Source organism: Choristoneura fumiferana, chromosome 29 (assembly GCF_025370935.1).
Source record: "Choristoneura fumiferana chromosome 29, NRCan_CFum_1, whole genome shotgun sequence".
NCBI lineage: Eukaryota > Metazoa > Arthropoda > Insecta > Lepidoptera > Tortricidae > Choristoneura > Choristoneura fumiferana.
The window spans coordinates 3,595,554-3,616,202 of NC_133500.1; the positions used below are offsets into that span (position 1 = coordinate 3,595,554).

At 37.1% G+C, this 20,649-nt stretch overlaps 1 protein-coding gene and 1 pseudogene across 1 annotated transcript in view; both read left to right on the forward strand.

Moving 5' to 3' along the window:
- The window catches only part of LOC141444061 (sex peptide receptor-like), a 310,529-nt gene extending 295,628 nt beyond the window's left edge, over nt 1-14,901 (forward strand). The window contains exons 3-4 of the mRNA XM_074109496.1: nt 13,093-13,391; nt 14,640-14,901. Of these exons, the coding sequence (XP_073965597.1) occupies nt 13,129-13,391; nt 14,640-14,901 (525 nt within the window). The 5' untranslated portion in view covers nt 13,093-13,128. The remainder of the gene's footprint in view (nt 1-13,092; nt 13,392-14,639) is intronic.
- Nucleotides 14,902-16,659: 1,758 nt separating this feature from the next.
- On the forward strand, nt 16,660-20,564 carry LOC141444170 (uncharacterized; annotated as a pseudogene).
- Nucleotides 20,565-20,649: the final 85 nt, after the last annotated feature.

The following is a 20,649-nucleotide window of genomic DNA, read 5'->3' on the forward strand; positions in this document are numbered from 1 at the left end:
CTTTGTAGTTTCAACTTGTTTAAATTTATGTGCGGCTCCTTGCTTTGATATTAAATTTTGCTAGATAAAGCACACGCCACACCTTGTTTGAAAGAGCAGACTATATATTAATGCTTTTCTAAAGTGAATAAGCAACTGCAGACAGATTAAAGATAGTGCACGGAGACACAGCGTACCTATTATAACAAACAGTAAAAAGCAGAATAGTTACGGTTCAATGCGTCCCCCTCCCCTCATGCTTTGCAGGGCTCACTGTCCGATCTTCAGTGCATGCTAATCAGCTGTTTTTAGGGTCGGGTCCCATTGGCCTTACTTGCATTTAGCCTTGCTTACGAGCAAAACGGCTCAGTAGTACATTGACCAAGACTTACTTAGCATAACGTCTAGGTCGTGAAATGCACAAGTAGGCAGAATGACACAATTGTGTAAGGTCTTTATTGTATTAAAAATAGTTTTACAAGACCAGGGGGCCTACCACGCTCTCTTAATGCGATTCAGTTTAGGCTCTAAACTGAACTGCATCGCTATTTCGTACCACGACGTTACTTTTGCGATTCAGTTCAAGCACGGTTCAGCGACAGCGATACAGGCATTTTCATTCACTCACTTCAAGCGGTTTTCTTACCATGACGCTTAACTTGAGTGGGAATTGAATCGCTTCAGTGTCAAATTTAGCGATTCAGTATAAGTTACTCATTCTGTCAATTATTTTGGACTTCTAAGTATTTTACTTGGAATATTTTTTAAACTTCAACAACTTTTTAACTTTTATTCAAGTTTTATAACTTTTCATAGGTACTCCTCACGACATTGTGCTTCTTAACTCCTCATTGATAAAACTCATTTTTCAATGAGAAAAGAGACTCGTGGATTAGTGACAGCGTAAACATTATTTGTAATCAGCACAACGGTTGCTAAGAACACGGAATGACATAGTGTTATGGTTTTCCAAAATAAAGAGGTTTTAGTATACAATATTTGGTTTGCATATAGCGGCATCCCTTTCGCGACTTAGCGTTTCAGTTTCGGACCAGAGACAATATCGGTTTTTCATTCACTTGTAAACCATTGAGACTCAGCTCTGAGAAATAAACGTCGTGGTACCAATTTCGACGATTCAGTTTAGGTGCCTAAATTGAACTGCTCTGCGTTTGGATCGTTTATGAAAAGATCATGGTAGGCCCCCCAGACCATTTACCTACTAAAACATTATGACAAACCAAGTCATTTCGTCTACTATGCCTTGTAGCCAGTGGTGTAGCTACCAAGGGGCTAGGCGGGGCAGTGCCCTGGGGCCCTCAAGCTCAGGGGGCCCTCGAAATTCTGCTTTATAGCTGATGATAAAGTTGCTTAGCATTTTTAAAGTATTTGTATATATAATGATTTTACTTCAAAAAACCTTACCAGTTTTGATAGCAGTGGGCCCCATTTTTTTATTTGCCCCAGGGCCCTAGGTTACCTAGCTACGGCACTGCTTGTAGCAATGAGGGCGTTTTTAGGTAGCATCGCGGGCGTTTATAGGTAATTATTGGAGTGTCTACATTAACTTATACATATTAAGAAGTGTTCTATCAGAAAACATTTTTAAATTTCATTCAATTTTTATGGAATAATCGAGAAAAACTAACAAAAATGCAACATTGCCAGCTCAGCAGGTATAAACGCTCTTAACGAAGTTCTGACTGCCGCGGCTTCTGGCCCTATACCACGAAGTGCAAAACTCGAGCTTCGTATGTTGCCGTCCCGCTGACGCTTATGACATTTAATACGCGAGTGAAAGGGACGGTGCGATACGAACTTCGATTTGCGAGTTTCATAGTAGCCCCTCTGGCTCTATTACTCATATTTCTGGGTTATAAACTTAGGGGCTGTTTCACCACCCATTGGGTAATTTTATAGGACAGATAAATGTGATGTCGTCTCCGTTTATTCGAAAAAAACAAACAGAGACGGCATCTCATTTATCCGTCAAATAAATATGTACAGGATGGTGAAACAGGGGGTTGAAATAATTTTAATTTTATTTAAAAAATTGCGAATTTTGCGGTAAAAAGGGGCGAGTATTGCTCAACATCACATACTCCACTCATACACTCGATTGAGTTGCAAAACTTTAAGCATTTGTGTTTGAGAAAAGACATATAAAGTTGGCACAATGGTTAGTGGTTTTATTTTGTTTTCACCATGCATTATTATGGCGAACTAGGATGGCAAAGTTTATATTCAATGGTAGTAGAATTTACATAACCAGAGAGAAAAATGAGTTCTAAATCGTGATTCACATTAAAATTCTACCAGAGATGTGCGAGGATGTGTTGCAAGGAATGTATTTTTAACCCCCGACGCAAAAAGAGGGGTGTTATAAGTTTTTTAATAAACTAAAATAATAGTAATTTTTATTCACCATCACGAACCAAAAATTACAATACAAGACAGATAACATTAATACTCTTAAGTGTGGCAAAATGGACATGAGACTCAGCGAGGTCGCTGGTTTTCAGTCTCCAACCAAACTAAAAACTAACTAAACTAGTCTACTTCTTACGGTTTTACCGCTATGTTACACCTGTCTGTCTGTGGCACCGTAGCTCTTAAACGGGTGGACCGATTTGGATGCGGTATTTTTTTATTTGATAGCAGGTTTTCTAGCGATGGTTCTTAAAAATATTTCATCAAAATTGGTTTAGCCGTTTTTGAGATATTGATCTTTAGTGACAAAGTCGGGGGCTTTCCAACTTTATGTTGGTTAGGTTAGGTTATACATGAACCAATAGGAACACTTAATTTGCGTATCTTCGCACAGCACTAGTGGAAACAGCTGAGCGGAGCGAGGATGTAAATGAACCGTTTTATAGCCCATGAAAAAACATTCCTTGCACACACAGCCTAAAAGTTGCCATCCTTAATTTAGACCCCGGATTTTTGTGGCAATGACGTCACAATAGTGTTGTTTGGGGAGAAAATGGAACGATGTTAATAAATACGGCTGTGTAATTGATGATGATGATTATTATTATTATTATTTTTTGTATTTTTTTTCTTTTATTGTATAATATAGTTTTTAAGTATTTTATTTGTAATTATATTTTTATGAAAAAATGACTTTCTGCCAAGTTTCTTGCGGCGCATTCTTCTTGGCAATGATGGTCTTTCCGAAAGCGCTGGTAGTTTAAAAAAATGACGTGTAAAAGTGCCCATTGCGGCCTATTTACTGAATAAATCATTTGAATTTTGAATTTGAATTTTGAATTTGAATTTTTTTGAAAAATTAAACCTATATTATTTCTATTTGGATATCGGTACTCGTAGTGTAGTTCATAAGCAATAAATGTTACTATGAAACAAGACATCTAAGCAGTGGTGGCCTAGTGGTTTGACCTATCGCCTCTCAAGCAGAGGGTCGTGGGTTCGAACCCCGGCTCGCACCTCTGAGTTTTTCGAAATTCATGTGCGGAATCACATTTGAAATTTACCACGACCTTTGCGATGAAGGAAAACATCGTGAGGAAACCTGCACAAGCCTGCGAAGCGGTTCAATGGTGCGTGCGAAGTTCCCAATCCGCACTGGGCCCGCGTGGGAACTATGGCCCAAGCCCTCTTGTTCTGAGAGGAGGCCTGTGCCCAGCAGTGGGACGTATATACGCTGGGATCAAGACATCTAGAATGAATAAAGTGTATTGTGTTTAATATTCTTTAATAATGTAAGTTTGGGTTCAATTCCCGAGCTGAAGAAAAGTTTTTTTTAAATGTTGAATGCAGTTTTTCTTGTTATTAAAATCAAAGACATGGTTCCTAAGAAAATATCTTCGTATGTCTTATAGTTTCATACTTTCCCATACTGACCGATATGAATGTTACACGCTGTATATTATCGCAGGACTAAATATAATATAGAAATTACTTTTCACGTAAAATGATACTGAATTTATGCTTGTGGGGTCGAGTTTAACCCGGCTCTTACAATTTGTATCGAGTATTTAAACTAAAACTACTTTATTCACTAAAGTTGCTAAACTATCCGCTTTCTGTAGTTTCTAAACTGGAAGTAAATATTAAGCTATGATAGTTGTACCTAAATTAACTGTACCTACCTATCAGTTTAATCAACAAGCGACTCGCTTTTCGGATGTTAAGAGATAGCAGGTTTCTAAATTGGCCCTTTACTGTAAATATCACTTTTTAATCATTCAACAACGGCCGAGATGATGATGATGATGATAAATTATTCAACAGACGGGTGGCCTAGTAGTTTGACCTAAGTCCTCTCAATCAGATAGTGGGTTCAAATCCTGCCTTGACATCGCTGAGTTTTTTGAAATTAATGTGCAAACTAGTTTTATTATTCTAGGTAATCAATATATATATTTAACACTGCAGAAAGTAGTAAATATCAATTAAATGATATCTATTTTAGTATATAAAATCGGTTCGATTCCCGTGTCGGGGCAGATATTTGTATGAAAAATACGAATGCAATACAATTATGAATTTCAACAATTATGAGAGCCGATATGAACACTTTTGTACCACGTAGTAGGACCGAACAGTACATAAAGTTTATAGAAATTAAAATTAGAACTTTTGTTTGTATTTTCATTAATAAAAAACTATAAGGGTTCCATTGTTTCCATTTTGGCTACGGAACCCTAAAAAAGTTTTGTGTGCTATTTAAAAAGTTAGACAGTTAACCGGTAATTAAAAATGTCTAAAAGGGTCCGTTGTAAATGAAGACCACGACGTAATTAATGGGAGTTTTCGTGGTAAAATATCTGTGTTCCTTAATTTAATAATTACAATTATTTTATTTTTATTTAGCCAGTGTCTATGTCCCACTACTGGCCAAACGCCTCTCCCTCGGATTTCTAACTTCCCCAGTCGGCAGTTACGTAAGTATTTTATTTAAGTAGGTAATATAATTATTACTACTTTATTTAATAACACACATTAAAACAAATTAGTGGATGTACAATTGAAATAAACGCTATCCTAAAAAGAACTAAGTTAAAAAAATATATAATAGAGGAGACCAGGGACAAAAGTAACATTTGGCAAAATTGCTAAAAAAAGAAACAAAAGATAAATTCATAAACAAATTGAAACAAATGTTAGCAAAAAAGCCTATTACTCTCTAAACGAATACCTAGAAGATAAATTGTAGAAAAACAAGTATTAAAAATACTACTACAAGTATTAAATATACTTGTTTTCTCTGTACTGTTTACTGTATTGGTGTGCAATAAAGAGTTATTGTATTGTATTGTATTGTAAAAATAAAAATTCAATACTTGGGTTACACAAAAATAAGTATACCCATTCTTACGTACACACACACACACATACACACACACACGCGCGCGCACGCGCACGCACACGAACACGCACACGCACACACACACACACACACACACACACACACACACACACACACACACAGACGTATTCTAATTTCAGTTTGATAATAATCAAAGTTGAAATATGTTTACCTAACTAACCGCAACAATCCGGAAGTTTGACTTGATCCAATTAAGGAACTAATTAATGATTGCATAAGCCGGACCGCACTAACTTGACAAATTTTGTATTAAATAATAGTAGATACAATACAGTAGAAGGGAGCGCCAAAGTTCGCATACTTTTCGCTAGTCATATCGTAATTTTTGTCCGAATAATCGTTTGTCATAATTTTTTTTCCACTGAAACCTTACAGTTTTCTGGAATTTTTACATGGTCGTCCTATAGAAAACTATAGGTTAGGTTAGGTAGGTTTTATAAATAACAATTCTGAACAATTATTGTATTCAGAGAAAAAAGAGTTATGACAAACGATCGTTCTGACAAACATTACATTCGGACTTCCAATAAGTATGCGAGCCGATATGGACCCGCAGTTGAAACATGGGGAGGGTCGTAGCTTTTTGTTGAAAATGTTTTTCCCAAATGAATCATTTCCCATTTTTTTTATACTTTAAACTGTAAGCCATTCAGGATATATTTCAAGACTATCCTGTAAAACCCCACAATGTTAGGTTAGGTTAGTTTTATAACAATCCTGACGTACCTATATAATATTTACAGTTTAAAAAATCTTTTGTCGACAAGCAGTTTGGAAATTAATCATTTCATTTTGGGCACAATTATTTCGGTGGTAATTTTTTGTTTGCTTGATAAATACGTGACCAATATTTTTTTTTATTATGAAAGGGAAGCAAACGAGAAAGCGGGTCGTCTTGTGGGAAATGATCACCGCTGCCCATGAGTACCGACTCAAGGAGAGTCATTGGTCCGTTGCCGGCCTTTTAAGAAAGTAAGCACTTTACTTGATAGTATCGATGTCCCGTTGTTCGGAAACACTGCTGATGGAAGATGATGCCACAATAAGGGCTGAAAGACAGGCGAAATATCGCAAGATGGCGTTAGTATCGCGACGTTTTCTGACGTTATGGTCTTGCTGGCGATTGGCTAATATAACTAAATGAGCCAATTGCAAGCAAGACCGTAACGTCAAAAAAACCTCACGATACTAACGCCATCTAGAGATATTTCACCTGTCTTTTAGCCCTCATTGCACTGTAGGTACGTGGCAGGAATTTTCCGATAATCTACCTAATTGACGGACTAAATAAAATGCTTAGATGCTGTTTCGCCACCCATTGATTAATTTTATTTGACAGATAAATGTGATGCCGTCTCCGTCTATTCGAACAAAACAAATAGAGATGGCATCAAATTTATCCGTCAGATAAATTTAATCAATGGACAGGGGGATATTGTTTTTTTGCCCTCCTTAAGATTGTTTTTTGGAATCTTTTTGCATTTCAATCTTTTTTTAATAACGACATCTCTTGTAGCGGTTTGATGGGGTGCTGAAAGTTTCTTGAGCTACAGTATAGATGTTAGCTGCTTAAGCGGTAAATAAGAACCAAGCTGAGATATGTGGTGAATAGGAGAAATTCTCTGACTGTCCAGTGGTGGTGTGTGGCGGAATGCCGAGGACCTGGGTTAAGTCCCAAATGGTCTTAAGCATGCACTATATTTCAGTTTTATAGATTTAAATTCCTCTAAAAACGGTGTTATCCTACTGTTTCTTAAAGGCTGACCAACTGGAAATAAAAAAACCTGACCAGAGGCAAGCATTTCGTTTTTATATTGTAACATTATTTCTTTAACGAAGGTCAGGTTTCGCGATGAGACGGGAAGACGGATGACGGGTTAAGTCCTAAATCGTGTTAAGATACAATGTGTAAGATTCATGGAACTAATGTACAAGAGAAATGTAAAGGCTGACCAGGAATATAAAAAAACCTGACGCGAGGGCAGCACTTCTACGTTTTATATTGTAACATTCTTTACACTTAGTATACGGTACCTACCAGTCATATTGACAACGGTGTCGGTGATGTTATTTAAAGGATTTTTTTCTAATCCTTTAGACTTTTTCCATGACAAATACTTTTATACATTGTGAATTATTATCCTTCCGAGGCTATGGATAATCTTTGACGTTTTAACGCACAAAAAAACAAAATGACACTTTAAAATACGACGCGCAATCAACGTTAAACTTTGACAGCAATAGACAGATGTCATTTGAATTTAGCGTTACCAGTGCAAGAAATTAGTTCTAATGGTTTTCCGCAATATGGCGAGGTTTTTTATAATTTTGGTCAGCCTTTAAATCATCATCATCATCATCATCAGCCCGAAGACGTCCACTGCTGGACAAAGGCCTCCCCCTTTAGCCTTTAAATATTCCATAAGCCAATTTTGGTGACAACACCGCCAGGTCCAATACACTGATTTAACTTTAAGGATCAATAGATTTTATTATCCAAAGTCAAGGTTACAAAACAAAAATATTAACTTAGTTATGCGAGTAGAATTTAGTTTAACTCCCCATGGTTAGAGACACCCTGGGCAATTTTTCCTACTAGTTGCATAAAAAAGTGGACAAGTTTTTATGTTAGGGCACTGTACAATCCGACCAATTAGTTGAAACATTTCGCGCCGCGCCCCCTATAACGTGACAAAATGACGTGAATAACGTGGATTGGTGCTAATGTAATTGGTTAATTCTTACCCATCTTAGGCTTTAATTTGATTAGCTAGCCTACGATACTTTTGGAAGAACTCAACAATACCTCATGCTATTAGCTAGACGAGAACAACAATATACTTACCCCATTTACATACTGGAGTTGTACACGGGGTACAGTCAACAGCACCAATATCTGACACAACAAAGCAATAAATATCTGATACGGCTCTATATTTCTAGGGCCGTTAGGTCGTGTCAGATATTTTTGCACGCTGTCTGTGCGTGGCAGGCATTAATGCAGTACCTTTAGTGTAAGTTCTCGGTTACAAAATACGTCTCGATCGCGTTCGCGTTTAAATCTCAATTTGTATGGAAACACGAACAGCGCCTCTAGCGGAACGTTTGCGATATTCGTGTTTCCATACAAATTGAGATTAACGCGAACGCGATCGAGACGTATTTTGTAACCGAAAACTTACAAGTGATACAAGTTTTAGCACTTTGAGTAAATGACAGATTTCGCATACAAAAACTGTCATTTGATTGCGATCGCGAGCATCAGAAGCGTTAGGCGATACGCCCTCAGGTTATAAATCTGAATATCTTCAGGATTATACTCATAAGCATACTAGATTACATTGCAAGCTATCCCCAACCCACGGACTAAGAAGACAGGCCTGTGCAAAATTATCGTCATTTATATTCACACTTTAACTTAAATTAATGCTCCTCTCATCCACTCAAAGGTTGGCTGGTGGTCCCTTAAAGGGATAAGTTCGACTTTGTACTTGTTTCTCAATGTTTGTTAACTGTTTTTTAACCAAGTTCAAAAAAAGTAGGAAGTAATTAGTTCGGTTGTATTTCTTTTTTGTTTTTCTTTTTAGGGTTTTGTTTATTTATGTTGTACAGTAAAGAGTTTACATACATACACTCACATTCACAGGCCCTAAAACTGAGAGCTTGGGCCGTAGTTCCCACGCGGGCCCAGTGCTGATTGGGAACTTCACACTACTATGTATTACAAATTACTATGTAATCCTATTAAAAATAGAAGACTGTAAGATGAAAGCTGCTTTGTTCAGCAGTGAACTTCTTCCGGCTGATGATGATGAAAAATATGAACAGGCTAGTCTTACACTACCCCGTAGTTTCCCATCCATCTGAACTATTAACTCTATGACAAATTATTCAAACTGGAGGCGACTGCTTCCCGGTCGGCGATTAGCCGTATGAATAATTCAAGACAAGTTTCGGGCGAGAGAAGTGGAGGTTTGATTGCCCTGCGGAAATGCAGGAATACTTTTGTTTATCATTAACTCTCAGTTTTAGGAAAATACTTGACGGTAGGCCTTTTTTGGAGTTAAGTATTTAAGTAGTAATTTTTGACAATATTGTAATTGTAAAAAAAATAAAAAATATACGTAAAATATCTCTCTCTTCTTCTTCTTCTTCAGCCCATAGCCACCCAATGCTGAGTGTAGGCATCCTGCATTGCTCGCCACTCATCTCGGTCTAGTGCTCTCCTCATCCAGCACCTTCCCGCCACTTTGACCAGGTCGTCGGTCCACCTCATCTCCTGTCTACCAACGTTTCTCCGCCCGGTTCTGGGTCTCCACTCCACATAAAATATACGTAATACCAATTACTTTCTACCAATTTTCAAGTACTTAGATGTTGTTGTTTTTAGTTTTTAAATTTTATTATTTTGTTTTTGTTGTAAAAGTACGATGAAAAGAACCTGAATATTTTTCAACACAATAATAAAATTACATTTTATAAATAAACATGTTGGAACTTTTCATTTCGCAACTGTTTGATATTTCTGAAACTGTACATATTTCAGGATTTTTATAAAAACTAACCTAACCTAACCTAAAGGGATCTACACGATGGCCCTGAAATAAATCCTGAAATATTTACAGTTTCTAAGTTTGCGAAATGAAACAGTTTGCCAAACGTTAGTTGCAAAATGAATGGACACCTTCTGGATGGTTTGTCTATATTTTGGTCCGAATTCAAAAGGAACAAAAAATTTATTTAAGAATATAAACTTATAGAAAATACAATCATATACCTAAGAGCTTAATACTACTAAATAATAAATCTACTAGCTAACTTAAATAATATTTTTATATTATAAAAATAGACCGCCTCGAATCGTTCCTGGCGCAAAGGTGCAAATCAAAATAGTAAATTTATGAGGACGATTCTCCATTTGTACTGAATGGCGTAAATCGGACTGACTTGAAATTTGACGCGTGTACTACGTAGTTTTTTTTTATTCGACTGGATGGCAAACGAGCAAAAGTGCAAGTGGGTGTGAGACTCTTTGTATTGTTTTGTAGTTTGAATGACAAAACCACTACTATCAAACAATTTGTCCTTCAAAAAGCTCGTGAAAACTGAAATTTAAATTAAGAATAAAAAAAATACCGAGGACTTATTTCGGTCGGTTAAGAGAAAATCATAATCAAAATCACAATAACCGCTCTAGAGCGGAACGAACAAAAGAATTCACCTGACACGGAAATTTCGTTCCTCAGAGCGCTTTCAAAGGCTTTCTGTTCTGATTCTTCCAAATCCGTTTCCTGCACCTAATTGTCAATTAACGCGTGATCAGCTCATTCATGATGTCTGAATTTGCCATCGTACTCAAAGACTTATGTAATTGAATATGGGAGCGATTTTTGAAATCATGTAGCGATACACTGATTAAAAGTGCCTAAGTAGCGTATTTTTTTAACATGGGACGATTGACCTAGTCCCAAGCTAAGCAAAGCTTGTACTATGGGTACTAGGCAACGAATAAATAAACTTGTATAGATGAATACATACTTAAATTCATATTAAACGTCCATGACCTGAGAAGAAACGTTCGTATTATTCATACAACTGATACTTTATATGAATAATCCTGGCCGGGGATTGAGCTCGGGACCACAAGCTTCGTAGTCTGGTTCAAATCAACACTTACCGAATGGCTAGTAGATAAATGTTTTTATTTTATTAAAGATTACATATATAATAAATGGTTTTATTCACAAAATAAATGCGATGAAAAACACGGGTGGTGCTGGAATTAGGAACATCTAATCATTAAAGGCTTCTAAAAGACGTTCGTTTCTAATTACTTATTTACCGCCCTTAAGACGCAATATACTATAGTATCCCTCGGAACTTCGAGCCCGGCTGTTAACAATACCAAGTGTATTACGTCGCAGCAAATGATTAAATTAAATTTCGTGCAAAGTTAAACAAAACACCGTTTGTTTGTAGGACAAGGAGAATTCACTTTGGTCCGTTTATGTAATTAACTTTGCCGACTTTTGGAAAGGGGAGTCAAGTGTTTTGGCCGCAGGGAACATTGTTAAACGTGACTATATAACTACAGATGTAGTGCGTTGGTTTTCTACCGTATTTTATCGAAAAGTTCGTATTTAGTAATTTCTCAATTAGCTTTAGTGTCCATCGTCATCAAACAGCCATCCTTTTTTAGGGCTCCGTAGCCAAAATGGCATAAACGGAACCCTTATAGTTTCGCCATGTCTGCCTGTCCGTCCGCGGCTTTGCTCAGGGACTATCAATGCTAGAAAGCTGTAATTTTGCACGAATATAAATGTAAACTATGCCGACAAAATGGTACAATAAAAAAATCAAAAAAAATTTTTTAGAGTACCTCCCATAGACGTCAAGTGGGGGTGATTTTTTTTTCTCATCCAATCTTGTAGTGTGGGGTATCGTTGGATAGGTCTTTTAAAACCATAATTGGGTTGCTAAGACAATTTTTCGATTCAGTGATGTGTTTGCAAAATATTCAACCTTAAAGTGCAAATTATCATTAAAATCGAGCGCCCCCCCCCCTCTAAAATATAAACCGGTGGGTAAAAAAACTTAAAAAAAATCAGGATGGTAGTAAGTTTATCAAAATTACAAGGAAAACTATAACGGTTAAGTTTTCTTGAGAATTATTACTAGTTTAAGAGTAAATAGCAGCCTAAGATATAAAATATACCTAAACTTGGAATATTCCGTACAAACTACGAAATCCTTAGAAAAATATTAGTTACATTTTTCGTAATGGCTACGGAACCCTATTTCGGGCGAGTCCGACTCGCACTTGCCCGGTTTTTATTTTGACATTTGACACTAAATTATAAAATTTCACATTAATGGATTTGAAAATGTCACTCATTTAATGTAGTACTTTATTGACACTTCGGGTGCCATCACGTCTTATTCCTATTGATGTATTTATCTATATAAGTATGTATATCCGTTGCCTAGTATCCATAGTACAGTCGGCATCAAAAGTAGCGGATCACTTTTTTACTCTGTGGCATTGAAAAATTGATAATCTTGCATGGCGTTTAGCAAGTGGCTGTAAAACGACAAAGTACCTACGAAAGTGTATAGCTACTTTTGATGCTGACTGTGCAAGCTTTGCTTAGTTTGGGACTAGGTCAATTGGTGTCAAGTGTCCCATGATATTTATTTATTTATTTATTGCGATCTGACTTTTTCGATGGATGACCATTTGGCACTAAATCTGTCTGTACCTATGTTATTATAGTGCTTATACAGAGTGTTGGGTAAATGGTGGGGCAATTTATGAACAGTTTAATATAAAAAAAGTCAAGTGCGAGTCGTAAGGAGTAAAATATATCGTATATCACAACCATTAAAAAATAAGTTTTTTTTTAATATTATGCCTGTCTTTCTGCCTGTAATCAGTCTTAAATGACTTAGACTTAGGAGAGCGGCTCTGCTAACACTGGATATAATTCATAGATGCTTTCAAATCGCGTACAAAACCCTCGGTGCATAAGTTTACAAGTTCCTATGTACGTAACACGCATTAGAACCCTGTCGCAGTCAGCATTTGCCACACTTATGAAAAAAACTTGATTAAGGCGGCAGAGGCTCCCTACGACATGGTTCTACCTAGTGTTATGTACGAACTTGTCAAGGTATAGATACTTACTTAACTTAATAAAGCCTCAGAAAAGAAGAGTATTATCGCTATCTTATTTTAACCCCTCATTTTCTTTTGTCCGCAGATCCATGCCGGAGCACCATGTCATCTAGATAACACCATGGCTGATAAAGAATGGGCCGACTATTTCCCCTACAACAACACGAAGAACTTCAAATCTTCCACTTTCGAGGAACCCACCTACGGAGCAAATGACGTCATAGACCTAGCTTCCAAAGTTAACTTCAGTTATTTCGACAACCAGACTACCTACCCTGAATACTCTAACTTCACGACAGATGACTACTGCACGTCTAACTACAGTCATTTTTATTTGAATGTGACGTGTGAGATCCCTATCAACTATGCAGAGCCTATGTATGGGTAAGTATTTACATACATTACATACATACATACATTCAGAGAGACATTGAAGAAGATGTGGCTCACACTATAGTTCCTTGATTATTTAATAAGTAATTATCCTTTATACTTGTATTATTTATGTATTGTATGTAAATGTGTGTATTTATGTATTTTATTTTATATTTAGTTATAAATATATTAATGTTTTATATATGTGTTATATATTTATTGTATATAGTTAGGTATTTGAGGTTTATATATGCATTTATATTTGTTCAAATTTTTGCTCTATTTTAGATCTGCTTAGTCAATCTGTTTTCATTCATTCTCTCAACATGTCCAAATCATTCAAGCATCCCTTTCTCAATCCGTGTGACTATCCGTGTGACCTTCATTTACACCACAGCGTTCCCTTATCGCACTATTTCATGACTTGACACATAACATACTTCTTAACGCTCTCATTTCTACCGCATTTATTCTACTCTAAGTATTTAGTACTAGGTAAGTATTTAGTTTTTATAAACTGCTCTCTCTGGCCTAACATCCCACTGTTGGTCACAGACATCTCTGGGAGGATTTGGGCTGACCCCACGCGCGCCTAGGATTGGAAATTTCACACACACTACTTAATTACTTGTTTACGTATTAAATAGATAGACTCGATAGCCGAGTGGTTAAAGAACCTGACTACGAAGCTTGAGGTCCCGGGAACGCTACCCAGTTGGGGCAGATATTTATTTGAATAAATATACGAATGCTTATTTTTGGGTTTTGGACAACTTTATTGAAATAAAATTCAATGTTATAATATGTTTTGAGAAAAAGTTTATTCTAATTAAGATTTTTCCCTTCACTATTTTTGAGATAAGCTTTATGTTAGTCTCGGCTGGAACAGCAATTTCTGGCTTCGTATTAGTTCAACAGACTTGCAAACTCATCCTTTTAATACTCATACTCAGTCAGCAATTGCCTACTTCCATTCCACGACAATAATATGTATTTGGGTTCTCTATCGTTTGCCCGAATGTATCGTTTTCTAGAATTTTCATTTGCAATAATAAATAGTAATTTCTTCAGAGTTGATATTAAACTAACCTAACCTAACCTACTGCATTCTATATGATGACATTAAAAAAAATGCTGAAAACAGCACGATTCTATATATTTTATGGCAAACGTTGGTATGGCAAGTGAAATTCGGGCAATTAAAGGTAAACGATGTATTTTACAATACAATAATTTTAAAACTTCTTTTCTTTCTAGATACATCGCCCCCTTCCTGCTAGCCACCACCACCGTCGCCAACACCCTCATAGTGGTGGTCCTCTCCCGCCGGCATATGCGGACCCCCACCAACGTGGTCCTCATGGCCATGGCGCTCTGTGACATGTTCACCATGCTGTTTCCTGCCCCCTGGCTGTTCTACATGTACACGTTCGGGAACCATTACAAGCCACTCAGTCCTGTTGCTGCTTGTAAGGCGTGGAACTATATGAATGAGGTGAGTGGAGACCACACTTTTTAATACTGCTCCGTACAATCGGGTACCTTTTCGCAACATAACATTTCGGCAACCTGTTTCATTTCGCAACTTTTCATTTCGCAAACTCTAAAACTGTAAATATTTCAGGATTTATTTCAGGGCCATCGTGTAAAACCCTTTAGGTTAGGTAAGGTTAGTTTTATAAAAATCCTGAAATATTTACAATTTCAGAAATATTAAACAGTTGGGAAATGAAGTTGCGAAATGAAACAGGCTGCCAAACGATATTCGCCGAAACATTAGTAAGCCCCGTACAATAGCAATTCCCTAAGCTTATCGGTGGCACGTGGTGTTTTTTTTAACCCAGTAATATTATAAATGTAAAAAATTATAAGTATGTTTGTTTGTTACCTTTTCCCGTCTAAACCCGGGCTACAAATTGGCCCGCCTAGGCAATTGAATTTTCCCGCCAAGGCATTTGAATTTGCCCGCCAACGCGTTGATTGGCTAGCCGGCTATTATCCCGACTAATATTTATAATCAAGTACTTCTGAATGTAACGAACCGGAGTCGCCACAGACTTGAAAATTTTGCCCAACTAGAAAATCTAGTGGCCAGCCTTGCTAGCACAGCTAGGAGAGATGATGGTAAATGAGGATTAAATATTCTTACCTCGGAAAATATTTGTCACGTACCTTGTCCATACAACCTTGTTACTGGTATAGTGTAGTGTAGACAGGTGTTAGGTTGGATTATAGGAACGCTGCGTGCAAATTATCCCACCGTGATTTTCATCTCCGCAAGACTTGTCTTGTATTCATAATAAAATTTCATGCTCAAAAAATATATTCCTCGAGATTAGCAATAGACACATGTAGTTACGTAAGCCAGAGTGCCATTCCAAACTATTTTATTAAGAGTTTTTTTTGTTTTTTTTTTTTTAAGCGTGGTAGAATACCATCACCTCAGGCTGGCGCCGTCTTGGTTCTTCATTCGTTTCTAGTGTTCGTCGTTCCACACGGGCGTTTCAAAATAAAAACCGTCCAAATTTGTAAATTATCGCCTATTACGTGTTTAGTGTATTTTTAATAAAATGTCCAAACGTAGAAATGAAGAAGATTACGATTATTTCAAAAGAAAATTAGGAAATTGGAAAGGAAACTACGCCATCGTCGTCGGAGTGTCTCAAGTGAATCCAGGCAGTCTTCACCAATTATCACCAAGCAGCTTCGGACATACAAGGTATGAAATTTACCGACCTTACATACAAATATAGGTAGTTATTGTTCTAGCTATTCTGAACAGTTTAGAGGTAAATTAAATACCTTATTAAAAGTGAAGAATTTAATTATATTTTTTTGTCAGGATTTGAAACCTACCTACTTATTTTAAGGTAACATTAGGTTACCTATTAGAACTAATCGGTTATTGTTACAAAACTAAATGCTGGTATTTAGACAAAATATTTTTTGCATTTAAACGTCAACCGGTTTGTGAGCTGTAAACGAAATAACTTTCTTACTAGTTTAAAATTAACAATGGGACTGTCTCTTACTAACAATTATACAAGTTAACGAATAGTTTTTTCTATTACGTAACTGTACCTAAATACTGAGGTGACGCCTACTCATCTACACCATTAACCAATTCGAACAGTACAATGGGACTGTTTAACGGTTATTTTAAATTTAGTTTGCGGACAGTACGTGTCTTTATGACTGGGGACTGTTTCTTACTAAATAATTAAATGAGATCTTGTATCTTTTTGTAGATGTCGATGACATATATGAATATGAACTGATGGATGATGACAAGCCTGACTCGAACAGAGGATCATCTAGGCGTTCGCTGGCGTCTGTGGTTGTGAGACAACAATCCAAGTCGATTGAACATCCAGAGGAGTCCCCGCGGCCGCCGTCGCCGTCGCCAACCTCCGCGCCGCCGGCCCCGCCGCCGCAACCGCCGCCGGCCCCGCTGGTGACCGATAGCGCTGCGCCCCCAGTCGTACCTACGCCATCGACGAGTGCAGATTGTACTCCTTTACTGACCGATCCGGCTGCACCAACAGACCCCTCAGTACTCGACACTGAAGTCTTAGACAACGAATTATTGGAAATTCTTGTATGGATCCTACATCTGTTAAAACCTATGGAAAGGATATACAAAAAGATTTATCAGTTCGTCTCGAACACTACACGACGTCCGGCTTGAGCAAAAGATTACGAAAAGAACTAAAAGAAAAATATTTAACTCCGGGCAACTGCAAAAAGATAGACCCGCCGGAGCTCAACGCCGAGATTAAAGCCGCTATTACTGAGGTTGTGGAAAAACGTGACAAAGCTATTGAAAGCAAACAACGCCACCTTACTACAGCTATCACATGTGTAGGTGCAGCTATTACAGAATTATTGTCTTCCAAGGAAAACATCCAAATTTACTCAGATCATTGATGGATGCGGTGCGTATCATGTGTGATTGTCAACACGCAGATTCAGTAACAAGGCGGAAGTTTCTACTGAACTCTGTAAAAAAGGATATGAAGGAACAGCTTCAAAACACCAAAATAGATCGTTTCCTGTTTGGGGAAAACTTATCAGATACTTTAAAATCTGCAAAGGCAATTGTTAGGTCTGGATCGGATCTAAAGCAACCCGCATTTAAACCACAAAATAAAAGAACGGCACCAAATTCTTCAAATTCTTTGCCAAAAAACTGGAAGGGCCAATCACAAGGGCGTCGACCCCCGATTCCATCGAAGACGAAGGAACCAACGGCAACCACGACCCGCGGTCGGCCCAACACCTACTCGAAGCAGTCTCATCATCCGCAGCAGAAATCGAACTACAATCGTCGTTAAATCTGGTAAAACCATGTGGCAGACTTTCATTATTTCAGAAAAAATGGTCGATGATCACTTCTGATCCAGTAGTTCTTTCATACATTGAGGGATACCAAATTCCCTTCACTCGACCAGTAGTTCAAAATTTACCACCTAAAAACCGTACATATTCTGCTACAGAGAGAACACAGATTTCTGATGCTATTAATGAACTATTATCCAAAGAGGTTATCTCAGAATGTGAACCTATAGATAATCAATATCTATCATCTTACTTTCTAATACCCAAACCGAACGGAAAAATGAGATTTATTTTAAATTTAAAATCATTAAACAAATTTATAGATACCTCTCACTTTAAATTGGAAGATTTGCGTACCGCACTTAAACTCATTTCAAAAAATTGTTTCTTAAGTACACTCGATCTCAAGGACGCCTACTTTTTAATCAAAATAGATGAAAAATACCGCAAGTATTTAAGGTTTCAGTTTGAAAATGTTATTTACGAGTTTAATGTTTTACCGTTCGGTTTGAATACAGCTCCATATGTGTTCACAAAGGTCATGAAACCGGTAATAAAACTTCTACGGTCTTGTGGATATTTGTCAACCATTTATTTGGATGACATTCTTGTAATTGGTAATAATTACCACGACTGTAACAGAAACGTAAGTGATACAAAACATCTTTTGGTATCTCTGGGTTTCATAATAAATGAAGAAAAGAGTAGCCTCATCCCATCACAGTCGTGCAAATTTTTAGGCTATATCCTTAACACAAAAGATTTCCAGGTCTCCTTGCCAATAGAAAAACGTAATCACATTAAATCCCAAATTGTAAAGTTTTCATCATTAAAGAGCTGTAAAATAAGGGATTTTGCCAGTTTTGTGGGTCTTTTGGTATCAGCTTGCCCGGCTGTGGAGTATGGATGGCTTTACACAAAGTCATTTGAAAGGTACAAATACCTCAATTTAGGGGATACAAATAATTACGAAAAAATAATGTCAATTCCGTACAAATTGAAAGATGATTTTGACTGGTGGAAACGTTCAATAGAAAATACTTCTTGCAAAATTAAAATCGATGAATTTGACCTGGAAATCTTCTCGGATTCCTCAACAACGGGATGGGGAATAGCGTGTGGGAATCAGAAAGCTAGTGGCCAGTGGAGTATTGAAGAAAGTAAATGCCACATAAATTACCTTGAGCTGCTAGCTGTATTTATAGGACTAAAAATATTCGCAAAAAAATTATCAAATTGCCAGATTTTGTTACGCATTGATAACACCACCGCTATCTCCTATGTCAACCGTATGGGAGGTATCCAGTTTCCTCATTTAACAAATCTCACTAAACTGCTCTGGCAATGGTGCGAGGAAAGAAACTTATACGTTTTCGCTTCTTATATCCGTTCCGCGGATAATATTATTGCAGATCAGGAATCTCGGCGTACGCATCCAGATATTGAGTGGACATTAGCTGATTATGCATACACGGCTATTGTAAATAAATTTAAATTACCGGAAATTGATTTGTTTGCAAGCAGATTAAATTTTAAGTGCCCCACTTATATCTCATGGCAAAGGGATCCGGATGCGTATGCGATTAATGCTTTCACAGTCTGTTGGACCCCTTTCTATTTTTATGCTTTCCCTCCTTTCACAATGATTTTAAAATGTTTGAGAAAAATAATTTCTGACAAAACCAGGGGTATAATGGTTGTACCGCAGTGGCCAACGCAACCATGGTACCCGGTATTTAATAGGTTATTAGTTTCAGAACCTTTAGTTTTTAAAGCAAATAAAAACTTGATTATATCTGGTGATTCCAGCCGGGCCCACATGCGCTCGCAGATTACCCTGGTGGCAGGAGTATTGTCAGGGAAGCGATGCTGAGAAGAGGTGTGCCGCCATCTTCCTTAGACATACTTCTCTCCTCTCTCTCAGAGAATTCATACAAGCAATATGAGGGGTGTTATAAAAAGTGGTTCATTTATTGTAAGGAGAATAAATTGAATTTATACGAGCCCTCGATTCCAGATATATTAAACTTTTTAACAAAATTATTTAATCAAGGTGCCCAACACGGCACATTAAATTCTTTTAGATCAGCCTTAAGTTTAATAGTGGCCGAAAAAATTTCTGGTAATGAAGTCATAAAAAGATTTTTCAAGGGAGTGTACCGCTCCAGGCCCTCTTTACCTAAATATGATGAAACTTGGGACCCCGCGATTGTTTTAAATCATATTTCTAAGTGGTACCCGAACGAAAATTTATCCTTTGAAAAAGTTTCAAAAAAGCTAATTACGCTCCTAGCATTAGTCACTGCTCATAGAGTGCAGACACTAGCTTCAATCAAAATTGATAATATTGAAAACTTTCCCACAAAAATTAAAATTAAAATACCTGATATGATAAAAACTTCGAGGGTCGGAGCGACACAACCTTTACTCGTCCTCCCATTTTACGATGAGAGGCCACAAATTTGTCCATGTAGAACTTTGAATGCTTACCTCCAAAAAAGACAATTAATTAGTTCAAACTCGAATAGTTTATTTTTGAGTACTAGACGGCCACATAAACCAGTGGGCACCCAAACCTTGAGTAGATGGATAAAACAGACTATAAGTCTGAGTGGAATTGATGTATCGTCGTTCACTGCGCATAGCACCCGACATGCCGCCACCTCTGCTGCGCTTAGGCTTGGCGTAAACATTGACCAAATAAGAAAAACTGCTGGATGGAGTTCTTCCTCTCAAACTTTTGCCAGATTTTATAACAGGCCGATTAATTGTCACTCAAATAATGAGGTTGATTTTAGTACGACTATTATGAATAGTTCTAGAAAAGAATAGCTCAATTAGTTATGTTGTTAAAATTCTATTCATCTGATTTATCAAATTTAAAGAGAATACAACAATTATTTTTGTTTCTTATATGGAAAATTAATTA